At 30.5% G+C, this 18,452-nt stretch overlaps 3 protein-coding genes across 6 annotated transcripts; 1 reads left to right on the top strand and 2 right to left on the bottom strand.

Annotated features, from left to right (window-relative positions):
• Positions 1 to 167: 167 nt before the first annotated feature.
• On the bottom strand, positions 168 to 1,792 carry LOC114192450 (U-box domain-containing protein 21-like). Its single transcript, XM_028082178.1, has one exon. It carries the CDS (start codon positions 1,716 to 1,718, stop codon positions 378 to 380), a length of 1,341 nt encoding a protein of 446 aa, XP_027937979.1. The 5' UTR covers positions 1,719 to 1,792; the 3' UTR covers positions 168 to 377.
• A 1,167-nt stretch (positions 1,793 to 2,959) lies between these two features.
• On the bottom strand, positions 2,960 to 5,845 carry LOC114196307 (zinc finger protein 4-like). 3 transcript variants are annotated; one of them, XM_028086912.1, is made up of 2 exons: positions 5,569 to 5,845; positions 2,960 to 4,077 (listed from the first exon to the last, which is right to left on the bottom strand). In XM_028086912.1, exon 2 carries the CDS (start codon positions 3,971 to 3,973, stop codon positions 3,224 to 3,226), a length of 750 nt encoding a protein of 249 aa, XP_027942713.1. In that variant the 5' UTR covers positions 3,974 to 4,077; positions 5,569 to 5,845; the 3' UTR covers positions 2,960 to 3,223. The 3 variants fall into 3 exon arrangements, with proteins under 3 accessions (XP_027942713.1, XP_027942728.1, XP_027942719.1); XM_028086927.1 differs by lacking the exon at positions 5,569 to 5,845 and adding an exon at positions 5,329 to 5,495; XM_028086918.1 differs by lacking the exon at positions 5,569 to 5,845 and adding an exon at positions 5,181 to 5,493.
• An 8,013-nt stretch (positions 5,846 to 13,858) lies between these two features.
• Positions 13,859 to 17,629, top strand: LOC114163519 (protein GAMETE EXPRESSED 1-like). Of its 2 annotated transcripts, XM_028047828.1 has the most exons (7): positions 13,859 to 14,167; positions 15,161 to 15,678; positions 15,767 to 16,354; positions 16,427 to 16,553; positions 16,632 to 16,818; positions 16,894 to 17,041; positions 17,118 to 17,629. In XM_028047828.1, exons 2-7 carry the CDS (start codon positions 15,203 to 15,205, stop codon positions 17,377 to 17,379), a joined length of 1,788 nt encoding a protein of 595 aa, XP_027903629.1. In that variant the 5' UTR covers positions 13,859 to 14,167; positions 15,161 to 15,202; the 3' UTR covers positions 17,380 to 17,629. The 2 variants fall into 2 exon arrangements, with proteins under 2 accessions (XP_027903629.1, XP_027903633.1); XM_028047832.1 differs by lacking the exon at positions 13,859 to 14,167 and having other exon boundaries at positions 15,043 to 15,678.
• Positions 17,630 to 18,452: the final 823 nt, after the last annotated feature.

Below are 18,452 nucleotides of genomic sequence, written 5' to 3'. Positions count from 1 at the left end.
TAAAGATGCTTGAATTAGCTTTAGCAGTGTCATTGAGTGGTGTTACTTTTCTCATCACTGCATCTTTTTGTACATTTGATTATTATTTTTTTCAAGTGCTTGTTGGTTTTATGGAACTTGCTTCAGAATCAATCGGCAAAAAATTCAATACACCATATGAAACACAATGACACAAAGATGTTTCTCTGTATTTGCCAGAACAATGATTGTTGTATTGTAACTAATTACATGGAATCAATTTTCCAAGAAAGAATTGAAAGAATCAAAAGAATGTTTGAGCCTACAATTTCTATGCTTTGTTCGTGTGTGTATCTTTTTACATCAAAGAATTGTATGTTTCAATAAAATGAAGGAATCTAATTCCCATTCTTCATTAATCAGAATGACTTCTTAAGATACTTGAAATCCGATGATGAGTCAGTGCAGGTCGCTTTGTTCCTATAACCGTTCAACAGTTTTAACAACTCTGTAGCATTTTCCTTTGTGCTATCATCACAACCAACCTGCAGTAAAACCAAGAGCTTTTGAAAAGTCCCTAGTTGAACTGCTTCAATCAGAGCTCCCTCCTCCTTCTTGTCAAAAATCTTCTTAAGAATAGAGACAACAAAACTTGAAGCCAATGGTGACACCCTCAGAAGCTTCTTAACGACAAGAGGCAAAGTAAGAGCATTGTTCATAACAACCTCCTTCCCCATCTGGATATCACAAACGCAATCCAAAACCCCAAGTGCCTTCTCACACACCCCTTTATCTCCATCAACAATAGCCTCAACCAAAAGTGAAACCAAATCCAACTCCACGAATCTTTGAGCAATTTCCCCTCTGTTCTCAGCTGAAGACACCAATTTAAAAATTGTTGCCAAACAAGCCTTGGTGGAAGCACTCCCAGTAGGCTCCCTAATCATTTTAACCAAAGCTTCAGCCACTTTTCCAACTTTGGCCAATTCTTGAACATACACTTGCCTGAGCAACAAAGCAGCACTTTGCCTTGATGCAAGGTCTTTCCCCTCTAGAAACCAAACCAGGCAATTCAATGAAGCTTTTGAACTCAATTTAGACACACCCTCTTCCCCAAGTGGGATCATCCATGTCAGCACCTCCAAAATCTCCTCCAAAACAACCACATGCTTGTCAAAAGAGTCACCGCTTGAGAAACAATCAAAGGCGTGTGCAAGAACTGCATCGGCAGCATTGCCAGCATCAGTTCTGGCACGATTCCCAATTATGCACCTCCTGTTCCTCTCATCTCTCCCCCAATCCTTAATCTTCAAAACCAACTCCTGGCACTTTTTGTCATCCCCCCGCCGACAGGCCGACAAGATCCTCGTACATGTCTGAGAAACCTCGTAGGTGGAGAGAGGAATCCGAGGAGTGGGGATCCTCTCAATCCCATAAGAGCTGTTTTCAACGCACCAATCCTGAATCATCCTACGAATGGCATGGTTGGGGATGTTGTCAAAGTTTGTGAGGACCTGGTTGGTGACGGGGCAGGTTTTGTTCCCTCCCTCGATCCACTTCTCAATGCTCACCCTGTCGTAGGTGATGCCGGTTGATAAAGTCACCGGGTCCGTCATCAGCTCCAAACTCACCGGACACCGAAAGTGGTTGGGGATCACAACCTCCACCTCCAACTCACCACCACAACCACCACCTTGAATCTGTCCCTTCTCCTTCTTGGCACGACGGAAAACATTTCTTCTAGTCCAAGACAACACCATTTTGATGATGATCTTTGTTTCTTTGTTTCTTTGGTTTGGTGTGAATGAGAATATGATATGAAAAAAAGAAGTTTGTGTGGTTGGTATATATATAGGTGGAGGAGGGTGTGAGATAAGGAAGGGTCATAAAGGTGGTACACGGGTCAAAGGTAGCTAGGTGAGATGAGTGGTTCAACCAGGAACGTTTCAAATCAATTGAACTCAAATAATAAAGTATTCTATATCTATGGTGTGTGAGAGCTTTTCAACGTTGACCATTGAAAGTTTGAAGGAGAAGTATGATTTGTGGAATAGTGATGCTACCAAACGCTCTTAAATCACTTAACAAAGTTGTAGTTGTACGATATTTTGTAGTAGCTGAAGTAGATTACATTCAGAACAGAGAATTTTTTGGTGTAGCTCTTCGCGTTGTGCTAACGTTGTAGCGTGTACGCGTGAACCTCTTTGTAATCGCGTTATATTAGCCGTGTAGGCGCAGCGAGTTTTATTTTTAAAATAGTAACTGGCATGTTTTAAGTTATTTTTATATATAGATATTTTATTTCCAAAAAATTAATATTATTTTAGAAATATTATTTTATTATAAAGATAAAAGTACTATATAAAATTGCATTTCAAAATAAACATAACATGAAAGTCGTTAATTAATTTCAAATAGTAGAATCATAAAGATAAAATCACTTACAATGACAAATAAAATGTAACATACCTAGATTAATAAAAAATATTGCGAGCAAGTTGACACAAATTCCATGGGAATGTTGTGAAGATTTTTCATTTATGGGATTCTCTATTACTTGGGGAAACTTGTCTCTTTTCTTCTTTATGGGTTACTAACTTTCTCTACAAGGTTCAAACGTTCTCTAAAGTAAGACTAAAGCTTCTTATAATATAAAGTTCATTTTTTTAATTTTTCAAAATCTACTTTTAGTCTTTAACTCTGTTCACTTGGACATTGGTCTGTGATACATTTGCTCACTGGATTGTACTCTGTTAGACGAATCCTTAAAAAGTAATTTTTATTTTACATCTAACATTCCCTTAGCATATTTTACATCACTACATTCCCTTAAAAAGTTGAGTTTATTTCAGTTCTCGGAGATGTGTTGGACATCTCTAGGAATATTTAATTAGAAGATATAAATTTGTAAGTCTCAATTATTTTTCTTATGATTAAAGAAGCAAAATAGTTCAATATTCAACATGGAAAATGACAGAAAAACACAATTGAAGTTCAGTAATTTACAGTAGAAATAAAACATGATTTATTTGGCAAACACAGAACCTGGAAACTTGTCCTCTCAAAGTAATTATACAGTAACAAATACAGAGAAAAACACCAAACCAAGGATTTGTAAGAGGAAAACCTGAGAACAAAATCACATGAGATCAGCAAGTTTAACAATGAAAGTGATCAATCTGGCACCATTGCTTTCATGCATGTCGTACTGTACAGAAATACGATAAATAAATAGCAGAAGCCAGAAATTTGTCAAATAATCCCTTTAAAGTTTCAATGTCAACTCAGGTGTTGAGTTCTCTATGTCAACCGGTGGATGATTCACCCCAGTAAAACTCAAATTAGAGGTTCCACTCAGTGTGAAATTCTGATGAGTATGGCCTCCATTAGAGGGAACCTGATGGTAACTACCTTGCCACAAGAGTTCTGCTTCATCCTCCTCCAAGAATATTGGAAAACCAACATATCCTTGCTCAAATCTTGCACTGCTTTTCATCTCAGAAGGCCTCATTGTTGGTGAAAAGCCGTGGTGCAGTGAAGAGTGTGCCTTTATCCCCAAGGACCTGAAAGAACCATGAAGAGGGAGAGATGCAAGACTGGCATACCTCTCAGAGAAAAACCCCATGCGTAAGGCTCTCTTTGCTAATGTTCTTTCTCTCTTGTGTGCATTTTGGTGGCCTCCAAGAGCCTGAGAACTCAAAAACTTGCGGTTACAGTAATTGCAAGAGAAGACCCGTGGCATGGTTTGAGAGGGAGGATCGTTGTTGTTGCTCTCGCTGGTAGTGCTTGAGAATGAGAGTCCTGTTGAATCTGTAACCACCAAGTCACTGTTGTTGAAGTTGAGAGTTAAGTCAAGGGAGATAGCATCTGAATGGAGATGAAATTCTATTGGTTTATGGGGAGAGTTGGTGAGGTTGTCACTGCAAGGACCTGCATAGGTTTCTTGAACCTGGCTTCTAACTTCAGATTCATATTCTGCTGAGGCCACCACTTCAAGATCAAAGTGTTGTTTCATGATTTAGCTATGCTGAGTTCCAAACTAATTCACCAAACAAGTGAAACAATCCACCTTCAGTGAAAGATCCATTTAAGAGCTTGCAGTGAAAGAACTGATTGGTCCTGCAATGAAAATTCAACAGTTAGTAAACAACCTATGCTTTATTTTTCCTTTGTGGAAAACGTACACTTAGTGGTGGCAGCCTGGCACATATACACATTTTCATTGACATGGAAATGATGGCATGTTCTGTGATTCAAGTGCCTTGATAAGTCTACTTTCTGCTAAAAAAGCATTTGTACTGGGCACTTCGTTTTGCGTTATGTTGGCCTACCTAAATGGTAAAAGAAGCAGCCACTAACATCATACATCAACACATGATTCGAAATTTTTGGTATATTGGTTAAACCCAGAAATGTACAATAAAAGCCACTGGTACCTCACCTTCTTTCTAACAAATGGGACTCATCAATGATACAACCCCATAATGATAAAAATCTACAAAACCAGATTCTTTTTCCTTTCTTTCTTTTTGTAGTCTCCCTCAGTTTTCCCCCCATTGTTATTGAATTTGTTATTTTAATGGTAGATCTGAAATCAAGTGCAATGGCCAGATATTTTCTTCAATTGTTTTTTAAACCAAAAATCATTTCTAAGTATGAGTCAGAGACCAAATATTGGCTAGCACAATATGAACCAATTATACTCTTCCTAAGCATGGATTCTGGATCTTATCTTACGTTTGTTGAGTAGGACTATGGCTAGTATATTATGCTGTTTGTTGCTCTTCCAAGAAAAACAAGAATCCTAAATGTATGATTGAAATTTAAAGTTGAACTAGATACCTATAAACCAATTCATTTTTGGAAATTCCACTAAACTCTTCATGCAAGGAACTGTTTCTGATTGAATCTTACCTGCATATGTTTGTTATCTGGCCCACTATTTTGTAAGTATATGAAAATCTGGAATGAGGTAGCTAGGAGACATGTCATGAACTATAAGTTGACCAATAAATAGTGAGTTTATACTCACCTTGGACCGAGCACTATCATGGATCTATGAAATCAAATTCCTATTACTTAATAGTATCAACCTACTCAGTTATGATCTGATATATTAATCTGGAGTTTTTATTAAAGATTATCTATGTACAGATTTTCAAGAACCAAATCACTGAGGAGCAACATTGAGACAGTAAAAGATAGGGTGAGTAAGTAGCTACCATGTTATTGTTAGCACCCGGGACAACGAAAAACCAAGATATAAAATATTGAGGAATAACAACTTGTGCAATATCCCAAGTCATAGTTGCAAGCAGATACTTGTTTCATTTTGTTCAATTCCAATTCTTGGAGGGAAACAAAAATTACTTGTAAAAGTATAGAGAGGAAAGTGACTTCAGAATTTGGTGATGGGGTAAAGAAGGCAAAAGTAGAGCACAGAAGGGTTGAGGAAACGTTGGAAGGTAGGATCCAGAAAACATGTGATCTTTGCAGTGATTGAAAGTTGTTGAGAAACGAAGAAAGAGAGTAAAGAGAAGCAGAAAAGCAAAGCAAGAAGAGAAGTAGCAGTTGAGTACAGGGGATGACAGTAGAAGAGTATCACATAACCTCTCTCAAGTAAGTTTGAAGATGAAGTGAAAGTAGCTTGCTTCCGAGATCACCAATAAAAACTGCTTTGAAATTGAAGACATTTATGGTGTATCTCCCTTGTTGTTGCTTCTCTTGGTGTGGTTGATTATGAGAAGACAAAACAAGTCCATGTGGTTTTCATGTTCCTTAAACACTAATAATGGGAGGGTAGGGGGAGAGCTAAGAGGTTTGATTGGTCTAACATTAAAATACAATGTAAGTGAAAAGGAATAAAAATTAAAAAAAGAAAAGGAGTAAACAGCGACAGTGAGATTGTGGGAGTTTAATTATGGGAAAACAAAGGTAAGATGGGACTGGTGGGTTAAGGGATAGAGAAATCAGAACACAAGGTATCGGCATCTATCCATTTATCTCAATAATGTTGAATTAAGTCTGAATATTATTAGAAGTTTCAGATTAGTGATAAATGTCGGTTTATTTTATATAAATACGTGTAAATTTTATTTTATGAGTTGATTTTATAGAATTAAGTAGATTTAAAATTTATTTATTAATTATGAATTTAAATTTATTATATCAATATTTATTTAGTTTTATAAAAAGATGAGTGGGTGCAATAATAGTAAAAAAAAGTATTAAATATATTTTTGTTTCTCAACTTTTAGTGAATTTTGAAATTAGTTCCATATCAAAAATTTTAATCAATTTAGTCCTTCATCTTTAGAAATGCGTAGATTTAGTTCTTTTAATCAAATTTTGTTAAGTTTATTATAAGTTTCAAACGCGTTTTATGATATTATTTGAGTTAGCATTCAAGCAAAAATGGGTCGAACGATGTAAACAATTCAAATAATATCATAAAATATACTTAAATGTAACAAAATCTGATTAAAATGACTAAATTCACACATTTTTTAAAATGAATGACTAAATTGATCAAAAATTTTGAAGAGTGACCAACTCTAAATTTTACTTAAATTTGAGGAAAAAAACATATTTAACCAAAAAAAAATTGTTATTTGTAAACTATATCTAATTCAAGCATGTTTTTCGTGCAGAAATTTTGAATGTTTGAGGCAATGGTGTATAAGGGTTGTTTATTTTTGGTAGAATGTTATGGATTTTAAAGGCAAAGGAAAGAAAAGGAGTGGTTGGTTGGTGACGTATGTAAAAAGGGTGAAAGCAAGAAGCAGGTTGATTGAACATAGTATGGGGAAGAAGGTAAGAGTGTGTAGTGATTGTTCCCAGAAAAGATTCTCTTGTCTGTGTGTTTTGTTTCTCTCTCTTGCCCACTCCAAAAGTGGTTCAGATAAGTCCACAATGCATGGGGTCGCGGCTGCTTTCTTTCATAGTTTCATATATTCCATCCATCACATCCAGTTTAGACTATGTTCTGCCTCTATCATTATTTCTTTTTCCTGTTTATTTTTCTTTAATGAATAAGTTAAAAAGTTAAGTACTGTACAATGAAAAAAAAATCACAAATATATTATTATCTGGGTTTTAGGTGGAAGACAATATTTATTTATTGATATATGTATAGAAGTGCTAAACACTTGTACATATGCATAAATAAATAATTACGGTGATAAAATAAGTTAGTCTTGATTTAGTTGAGTTAAAAATAAGTTAATACCTATCAAATATTTTTTTAAATTTGTTCTCTTTTATTTATATACCAGTCTGCATCTGTTTTATTTTATGAGATAATAATAATATTATCTTAACATATTTATTTTTGGTAGTTAAGGTCGATTGGTCGCATTAAATGGGACAATCGTTCTTCTAAGTCATTTTTTATTTGTCTATATTGATCGAAGTATTTGTCAAAGATAATGTGATACTAAAATTAATTCGATTTAAATGTAAAGATAATAAATGTGTAATTAATATGTAACATATTACTTTATTTGGTCTTTAGTTATATTTTTTTAATAAACTTCTTATTAGAAACGAGATCCAAATTCATTTAAACTTGATTACTAACTTAGTTAGAATTATTTGTTTGTCTTAAACTATTGATTTTTCTTATTAAGATAACAAGTTAGGTTTGGTTGACGAACTGACTCACTCATTCACCGGTTAGTCCATACTGTATAATTTTATAACATCATAATGACAGATCTAAGATCCTAAGTCAATGAGTCTATTTAAAAATTATTTGAATCTCAATCTAACAATTTATGGACAAAATTAGAGAAAAAGGTATATAAGATGACAAGAGATAAAATAATATTTTTCAAATATTTTGTAATTATAAACAAAACTAGGGGTGTCCTTACACACCCTTCATGTATATGTAGGTCCACCAATGTAATATCATATATGAAAACAAATAAAAAATTTTAAACACAAACTCTATGTTTCAACCTTAAATTTATTAACATATACCAGTAAAAACACATGTATTGTGAGCATGTGTGTTTATTATTTTATAAATAAAATAGAAGTAAAACTATAATTATAAAAATAAATAAATTTTACAATTTGGCTATAGATAGTTTTTATTTATTTTTTAGATGATTTTTATTTATTTACTTTTAAAAAGTGGTTAAATTTAAAAAAAAAATAGTTAAATTAAAAAAGTAGTCATTTAAAAAATAAAATTAAAAAAAATATAGACAAAAAGTAATTTTCTTTATACAATAAAGTATTGATTAAGAAGATTTATACTCATATTCAATAAAAAACAAAATTCAATTATAATAATTTAATACATAAATAAATTATATTATATATTTTAAAAAGTAATATTACTTTGATATTTAAAATATAATAATTATTTTATAAAATAGACCGAGCTTTACGTATCAAATTAAATAAACAAGAAAAAAAATCACTTGATTAATTTATATTACAACATGAATTTCCAGTCGATTCATCAAACTATATTTTGATAGTTCCAATTAATTAATGTAGACAATATAAATAAAAAAACAACAACAATTTATTAACAAAACCCACAGCTATACATTAACCATGCATTATAAACATTAGAGTTTAACTTGTATAATTTGACAACTGTATTTAGTATTTTCGATTCAAATATTAGTACACATGATTGTGATATAATAAATCATTATCTTTGAATAAAATCATAAAGTTGTATGAACAATGTTTTTTCTAAATTATTTGTTACACTATTCATTTACAATTTATAAATGAATGAGTTTATTTCAAATAAAATCTAAACTTGGTTAAGAATCAATACAATTAAAAATTTAACTTATTATGTATATTTTCAGCATTCAATTTAAAATTAATATAATTAAAGTTTACTTTTTTTTTCAACTGCAACATTTACTATTTTTTTTTATCAAATAAAAGTTAAATTTATTTGTGCTGCACTCTTCACTTTCTTAACATAATAAATTTTAATTAAAATATTTAATATTTATAATAGTGGCGGAGCTTGATACACTCTAGGGATCTTGGTTCTTCTCAATTTTTTAAACCTTGCTCAATAAAATATGATATTATATTTTTATTATTTTAAAATATGAATATTCAAACAATTATTTTTCTTAAAGATAAAACTCAATCAACCATTAAATTTGAAAATATGAAGACAAAATAAAAAATATTTATCATACTTAGTTGATTGTTCACTATTAATTAATAATTCTGTTATTAAGTTGTTAATATTATATTCGATAAACAATTAGTTTAAAATTTTACTTTAACTATTTTATTGTATCGTAAGATGTTCTTAACTATTAAATTTTAAAGAATTTATCAACTATATATTTGAATTATGTTCTTAACCTAATCCCTGAATCTTAAATTCTTTTAAATAACTTTTTTTATAATATTTTATCAAATACGGGATTACAAAATAAAATGGAAAATAAATTTTGTACACAATATAATTATTTACATTAAAAGAAAAAATTAAAAATTTTAGTTTTAATTTAATTATTAATGAATTCAATAATTTGAATGAATATAAAAATCTATTGGATATATGTGATTTTTTATAACTATAATTATATCAAATTTTATATTTATTTTTATTATATTAGTGATAATAACAAAATATAAATATTTTTGGTATCTTATTTTAGTTTTCCACGATCAAGATTTAACACTGTTTATATATATAACAAATTTTTATAAAAAAAATATACAATTTTATACAATTTTATATGATTTTATGAGTGTTTTACTATTTTTATCAATAATCCCAGTTTTAACTGCTTGATAACAAATAAAATACATATACCCAAGTCTTCATAAGACTACCAAAGTTGACCTGTACTTTTTATTGTTAGTATAATATTTTTTGTTAGTTAATTATGTGAATTACATTTTTTTATTATATTATAAATAATGATAAAATACCAATATTTTAAGTATATTACTTTTATTTTCCAGTAACAAGATTCGTTACTTTATATATTCTTTCGTGAGACCATCAAAGTTGACCACACTTTTATTGCTAGTATAATAATAAAATTAATTAAAGATTTTGAAATCAAAATTTCTATTGATTTTTGCAGTCCAATAACTCCTTCTTGAAGAATGCCTACTAAATAATCCATTAAGGCTACTAAACACATGTTAAAAACAATCAGTGGTTTTTTAATCACATCACGCTAATCCAGAAAAATATTTCTAAAAACTCCGACATGAAACTAGGCATAACATTGTACCCACGTGCGTCTTATCTTAGTCCAATCGAAATTAGATCTCACATTAAAGTAATTGTTAAGAATGCCTTCTTTTCTCGATAATCCAAGAGAATTATAAGACATTATCAAAAGCTGATATTATTTTGCATCAAGAACAAACTCATAATGCATGTGCTCTCAAACCCAACATCCCAAAATAACTTTTTTATAATAATTGTAATTAACGTTTCTTATTATTTTATTTATGTTTTTACAGTAAATAAAGTAGTAGTCGTTTTTTCAAGTTCACCCTGTGTAAACTAACTTAAAAGCTAACAAGTAAGAATATAATTGAAAAAAGTTAACATTATCTTAAATTTAAAAACAACAAATAAATAAAAAAAATTCTTAAAAAAAATTCAACACTTAGGTAATGCTTGTTTCTAAGAATCACATTACATTTGGAGAGTCAAATTTAAAAATAGTATAGCTAGAGATGCTATTCCTAAGTATATTTAAAAGATGGTTCGATTACACGTTATTGCTTTTAGGAATATTTTTGAAACTTTAGAATAATAATTTAAATAAATAAAGTAAAAATGCAATGGTGAATAATTTACATATATCCTGATGAGAATAGTTGTTGATTATAAAATTGAAAATACCTAAAACACAAAAAGAAAAAGAAATGGTAATTAAAGAAACATCCCTGAAGAAAGTACAGAAAGATAACGTGTGTTGATGTGTGTTGTGGTTTATTGAGTCATCACAGAGATGGCACGTGAGAAAGTGAGAGTTCACCTTTTGGTCATGCCAAATAGAGACATGTCCATGTTTCCGCCGCTTACACCCACCACTGCCAACTTGGTTCCCAGTTCCCACCTATCATCACAAACCCTAAACCCATAACCATGTTATAATATTTCTCTCACCATTATTGTGCAGTGCAGAGTATTTAATATTAACACCCTCTCTTCATAATTGCACTTTATTATTATATTCTCCTATGCTTGCTTCCTTTAAATTTGTTTAGTCTAAACATTTAGTTAGTGCTGATTAGTAATAGGCTTACTCATAATTCATAGCCACTACGTACCCATGCCTTTTTTTTATATACATACATACACATGATTCCTTTGGGAGATAAAAACATGATGGATGATTTTGGATGCTGCATGACACTGTCACCAAATTAAACATCAGTATAGAAACTCATAACATTCTTCCAATCCAAATCAATTTTGTATATGATACATTCATTTCATTTTCTTTTATAAATTAAATATTATTTTAGTCTTTAAACTTGATATAAAAAGTAAAATTTATAATATTTCAAACTTTGACAAATAATTTAGTTCTCAAATTTAAAATATAAAAGGATTTTAAATATTTTAATCTAAGAATATCAATTTTTTTTTTACATTTTAAACATTATTTTAGAATGACATTTGAACTCTATCAAATAATATAAATATTTCAAATGTCAATATAAAACATCTTTTAATATATAAAATAAATTTAATTATATTTATTTATTTTCAAAATTTGAAGATTAAATTATATCAAATTTGAGACGAGAACAAATTTTAATTTTAACGTATAAAATTTTCGAGACTACAAAATATTTAAGGCTTTCTTTTATTTATTCAAATCACATCAGCATGATATTAAGTAGTTCTATTTGCTTTTTGTTTAACTCTACAACTATACCAACTCAATTCGAACCTGCGTTTTTCTTCCTGCACTCCCCAATTTTTCTTCCTGCACTCCAAGTTTGACTGTGAAGACCATTATATCTTTCAAAAAAATAAAAATAAATTATAAATTAAATATTTCCAGTCTGCACACCAAGAATGAAATTCAGGTACTTCGGTTTTTGAAAGCCGGTAACACCGGTTTCTGAAAATCGGTAACCCCAATTTTTGTTTTTTATTTTTTATATATATTTTTATATATTTTAAAATTATATTTATATATAATTATATTATTTATATTAAGTTTAAGAAAATTTCTAATAATTTTATTTATATATTTTTTAGTTGTATATCTTTATTGTTTAAAAATAAAAATTAATTTGATGGATGTTGGTTGATAAAAACGATTAAGGTTCTATCTCTGATCATAATAAAATTATTTCTCAATAAGTCATCAAGAAAGTATTAAAGTAAAAAAGAAAAGTAAGGATATAAATGATTATCTCAATATTTGTATAAATCATTAATATTTTATTATGGTTTATGTATCTTAAATTTATGATTCTCCTATGATGTTTCTTCCAAATTAAGTTTTACCCAAATTAGTATGAACCCTAATTATGATTTTAGGAATTTTTTATCAAATTGGCATGAACCTTAATTATATTTTTACCCAAATTAGTACAATCTTAAATTATGAAATTTAAAGGTTGTTGTGTTTTCTGCTGAAATGGTAAAATTTATGGATATATCTTGTGTTGCATTACAATTTCTACTACACATAATGAATTAGTTGGATAACCTTAATTTGAAATAGAAATTAGAATACCTCTAGTGTGTGAATTCAATGATTTAGAAGTATTAGAAATTAAAAAGTGCATACGTGAATCACTATATAAAAATAGTTTAAGTAAAAAAAATGAAGAACTTTTTGTTTAACTAGAAAATTAATTTATATATAAAATAATTAAATTTGGCACCCTAAATTTTTTATTTATGTTTCGCCATTGTTCCTATCTTGAAAATCGACAGAATCGGATTTTGAAAATTGGTAATACCGGGTTCTGAAAGCCAGTAACTCCGACTTCTGAAAGTCTGTAACTCCGGTTTCTGAAAGCCGGTAACTCCAGCTTCTGAAAGCCGGTAACTACAAACTGAAAGGGTAGCAGCGGAAATATAAAAATTTTGAGGGTGTAGGAAGAAAAATTGGGGTGCAGGAAGAAAAACCCTTCAAAACTATGAAGCTGGTAAATTAGATGGTAAGAGTTTTGGGCCTTTCAGGGATAAAATTGAGGCTTGCTATTCACACCCAGTTTTCAACGTTTTGACCCTAAGTTTTGATTTTGTAACTTTTTTTTTAAATGTCAATAATGGAATACTGTTTCTACAGTATACATAGGAAAAATGTATTTATGTTTCAATCTTAAATTTCAGATACCTATACATAAGGAAAACACTTTTTTTTGTTGAATAAAAAATTGTTGTCGGTAATTGTCCAACAATTTCATTTCATGATTTCCGCTCAGAATCGTAGCTTTATTTAAGATTTTGTTCATGCAAGTTGACGTTGATCTCGATCAATACACCAGCTATATAACTGTTCATATAAATAATATTTATAATACTAATAAGACTTAATTACTTTCGTTTGTTCATTGGAATAAATTTAAATTTAGTTTTCTAAATTTAAAATTTTTTATTGTAGTCATTGAAATTTCTAAAAATATTTTTAATACCTAAACACTAAATTGGAAGAACCAAAAGACCTTCTTAAAATCGTTTTAGTTTCTACATAGTAAATTTGAGGGATCAAATATATGTGTTTTTCAAATCCAAGAAAATAAAATATAATTTAGAAATGAAAACCGAGTTGCTATCAAATTTAAACTTTTCTTTATCAGAATCCAAAATCTTGAGTAAAAGAACAAAACTTTTCAATTCAAAATCTTTATTAAACGAAAAAACTGTATGAAATGAAGCACACAAAAACAATTCATAGGACAGTGAAATCTATCCCGACATCAAGTCCAGACATTTTTTGTTGTAGAAAACCAAGAAACAAAAAACCAACAACAACAGAGCGGAAAAGATTATCACTGCAGTACGCCGGAGCACCACCATCACCACCGCCAAACAGTTACTGCCTCTTTCATCGAACGCCTTATATTCCTTCTTAAAAGCATTGTAACGGTTACCACAGCGTTATGTCTTTCCAGCGGGGAAGAGTTGTATCAAATGCTCTCTTCTATATAAGCTTTACAAATTCATTTTCACAATCTTGCAAACACCTTACCTACAGTATCCGCGCTTCAGGTTTGTACCCTGCGTTTCATTATAACATAATATATGATTTTTTTATTTAATTTTATTTTTGTGACTTAACAATTTATTATATTAACATATAGTTTTTGTGAAGTGCATGCATCCACTTTGTGACTTATACCTGCATTCATACACACAAGAAGTGAAGATTTTGTTTCATTTTCTCTTTCATTCATTCATCTACTTTCTATTTTTCTTCTTCAATGGTGCAATATTTAAGCAATGTTATTAATTTACTTGCTATTTAGTCATCAGAATGCTGATTTTAACATATAATCATAGTACCAAAGGATACCACAGATTTTTCTTTTAACACTTTCTTGTTCTGCTTCACCCCTGTTTAGAGAATTGTCGATATTATTTTGCGCAATTCTCATTTGTAGTCACTTTATTTTATTTAAAGACAATTATGTTACGCGCATTTGATGCTGGATGCTTTCACATTATTATTTTTTTATTGTTGCTTAGAGATACTAAATTCGGTCTTATGTTTTCGTAGATAATGATGGGTGATTAATACAAACCATCTCTTTCATGATGTGAAGTTGTAAAACAATGAATTATCTGAAATCCAAAATGATGACATATTCATTGTTTTTTGTGATTTGTTGTTTGAAAGAAAGGAAAGTTTTCTGGTTCTGTTTTTCTTTGTGCCGACTTCATATTTCTTGGTTTCCAAGTTTATCTTTCCTTACATATCCCTTTCAACCATAGTCCAAATTAAACTTAAATTATTGCAACATTCCACTTGTTGAAAATAGAGGATCTGTCAAGGTAGACTTTCCTTATAGATCTTTATTCGCTTTCTCTTTCTGTGTCTCTCAATTAATTGTGAAATGCATGTACTGCATACTACCTAACAGACATTTTGTATTTGTTTTCCACATTAAAAAGAAGGAAACAATCGCGTCTTAGTTTTGTAGTGCAGCATGAGGTAGTTGTTTTTGGTAGAAAAAGTTAATTATCTTACGTTGTTTGATGCAGGGTTGCAAAACTTTGACATAAATTCTCTGGTTAAATTCTCCTATGGGTGGTGGGAGTCCTCTTCTAGCTATTATTTTGTTTTCATTCTTGCTAAGAAGTGAGTCCTGGGGATGGTTTTCATCATCAAAGGAGCCTCCCTCTAGTGACAGGACTTATTCCAATGGAGGCAATTTTAAAGGTTCTAGTGCCGAGTTCTCCATTGAGGCCTTCAACGACCAAAAGGGCCTGAAGTTAATAGATAATGCTCAGAAGAAAATGATTAGCTCAAACTCTTGTTGGCAAAATGCATATCAACATCTTTTTGCTGGGTGTTCTGAGATCTTGGCAGTTGATGAGAAGAGATCTAGATTAGCTTGGCACTTAAGTGATTGCTTTCAGAGGGATTCTGGAAGATCTCCTTTTCCCCACTGTGACTCCAAAGCTTCTATTGCTTCATGCTTGAGAACCTTAGATGATCTTGCCCATAAGGTTTACCTTGAATTCTACCTTGAAACCAACATCATTTGTTATCAGTTGCAGTTAAGTGCAATTCCTTTTTCCAGTTTATATTCTATTATTTTTTATGTGTTTGTATCAACTTGACTAATGTTTTGTACACTTTCATAGGGCATATGCATTCAAACATGAAACTGAGAGACTTGTGACTGAATTAAAAAGTTCAGCCCAGTATGTTGAGGACAAGTTAGATAACATCGAAGAGAAATCAGAACGTCTATTACAGGGCTCTAAACGGGTTCATGATTCTCTTGATTTAATTGGTAGCCACACTCAACAAGTAGCTCAGACTGCTAGAAATCTGGAAGGTCATATAGATTCTGTATTAATTCATTCACAGAATGTTTTCGAGCAGACTACAAAAATTGCACTGTCACAATCACAGTTACAAGAAGGTCAAGAGGATATGAAAAGAAGTTTGGAGGATGGGGTAACAATGCTCAAAGAATCATATAATTATTTGGGAAAAGAAATTGAAAAGTTAAGGGATGAAGCCATTGAGATAGAGAACGAGGTAATTAAAGTTGGAGATGCCATGTCATTAAGGATGAACACCCTGCAAAGCAAAGCTGAAGATATTGGGAATATGGTTGGGCTTTCCTTAGACAAGCAACAACAGCTTTTAGATGGGCAATCCACAGCACTTGAGTCCCTAAACTCATTGATTGAGTTTCAATCCAAAGCACTAGAAGAGAGCAGGTAAGTTAACTCTCATAAATTTAAATACAGAGATTATATTTGGAAAATGTTGAGCTCCTTGGTGTGTTGCAGGAAAACCCTACAATATTTTGCAGAATATGGGCACAGACAACATGAAGAGCTTATTCGGCGTCAGGAACAGATTCAAGGATTTCATGATCATTTGATGGAAAATTCGAAGTCAATATTGTCTTCTCAGGTTTGTCATTAATTGTAAACTACTGGCTTTTGTACTTCATGGATTTTTTTAACCAGAACTTCTATTTCTACTTTACAGGAATCTTTTGAATTAAAGCAAGCTTCCATGTTTGTTGTTTTAGACCGGATTTTTGCTTTGCAAAATGCCTTGTTACTTGAATCAAGAATGATCAAAGCTTTCTTCGTTTATTCCATATCAATATTTGTCATCTTCATGTTGACCAGTACGAAGCAGACATACAGTATAAGGCCGTTCCTATATATTGGTATGTAACGACTAGTGTTTTTAGTTTATAAACCTCATTGTATATTTTTGACTAAATATTATTGGTTGTTTGCAGAGCTTTTTGCAACTTTCTTTGTGGAATTACTCGTTATTCGTTTAACGAGTGACAACACTGAGCTCCAAACCTGGATAATAAATGTGGCCCGATTATTATTCATGGTAGCTGCTTCGGTTCAAGTGCTACATGCCATTTGCACATACAAGTAAGTTTACAAACATTAAAATGTGCTATTTTGAATAAAATAAATTATATCTAAAAATTGTTTGTTAATCATGCAGGGACTATGAAACTTTGAACCATCAAATGCTGTTAACTCTAATTAACAAGGTTAACACCATGCAAAAACAAAAGGAATTGTCATGGGACGTGGATGCTGATTACGAGGACTGGTCTGAATGGGTAGATGCTGATTTACCAGATGATGTGAATAGTCTTGATGATCCTGATTACATACCTTCAGAAGTTGCAGAGAATTCAATCACACCTATGAAAAATTATAACCTACGCTCTCGCAATCTTTACCATTCCATACTAATTTAGAAAATTATAATTGTGTATTAGTAGGTTTTTATGTATTTAACGGTTTTTGCAATGATTCTTGTAAATTTGAGTTAAGAGTTGATACCAGAGGAAGGAAAGTTGGTTGGGGGCTTGAACAATTTCGAGAAGTAGTAAACTTATTGCTGCCTCTGTGCAAGATAGTTGTCCCAGTGGAAACACAATATCATTATGTGACCATTTTGGTATGTTGCATGACTGCATCAGTGATGTTGTGCATTCTTCAAGCTAATGAGTGATTTTATAATAAGTTCAATATTTATCTAATTTGTAAGTTCCCTTTTTTTTTCCTCCTTTGGATAATATAATTGTCACTTAATTTGCGGAAGATTTTATTAAAAGATATCCCTTCACTTTTCCAGGATTTTTAAGAAAAGATAAGGAGAAATTATAAACTTACGAGAGAGACTGGTGCATTTTACTTTTTATTGATTTAGTCATATTTGAAAAAAATATAATAATAATAATATATTAATTTTAACTATAAGGTCAATAATTTTAGATTTTATTCTATTATAACTTTATTTTTTATCTATTACATTAGATCACTCACAAATTTCATTTCAAAATTCATTTATTTATTTTTATTTTCAAATCCTTTAAAAGAAAATATATAAATTTTACTTTTAAATTCATCCAAATATATTTACTCACTCTTCCTCAAATTCATTTTCTAAAAAAAAACATTTGAACCTAATATTATAAAAAGAATGTTATAATCAATATATTTTGATTATAATTCAATAAATATATAAATATATCAAAATAACAAAACTATGACTCAATTCATTAATTCACCTAATGGTAGAATCAGATTACAAATTTTTTACTCAAAACCGATTCACTTTTTCATAACCAGAGGCAACTCGTCACTATATTTTTCGAACTCTTCCTTCCAAATAGAAAAATCGATTACCTGTAACGAAAGACAAAAGGAGAAAGAATGAATATTAAAATGACAGTAATAGTCTTGACCAGGTTTTGATTACAAGCTCCTAAAGATTTTTTTATCTAAGAATTAAAGCATTTCGTTAATCAAACATGCTTGTATTTGA

This window comes from Vigna unguiculata, chromosome 1 (genome assembly GCF_004118075.2).
Source record: "Vigna unguiculata cultivar IT97K-499-35 chromosome 1, ASM411807v1, whole genome shotgun sequence".
NCBI lineage: Eukaryota > Viridiplantae > Streptophyta > Magnoliopsida > Fabales > Fabaceae > Vigna > Vigna unguiculata.
Note: the sequence above shows the minus strand (reverse complement) of the source record. Positions and strands in the feature narration are given on the sequence as shown.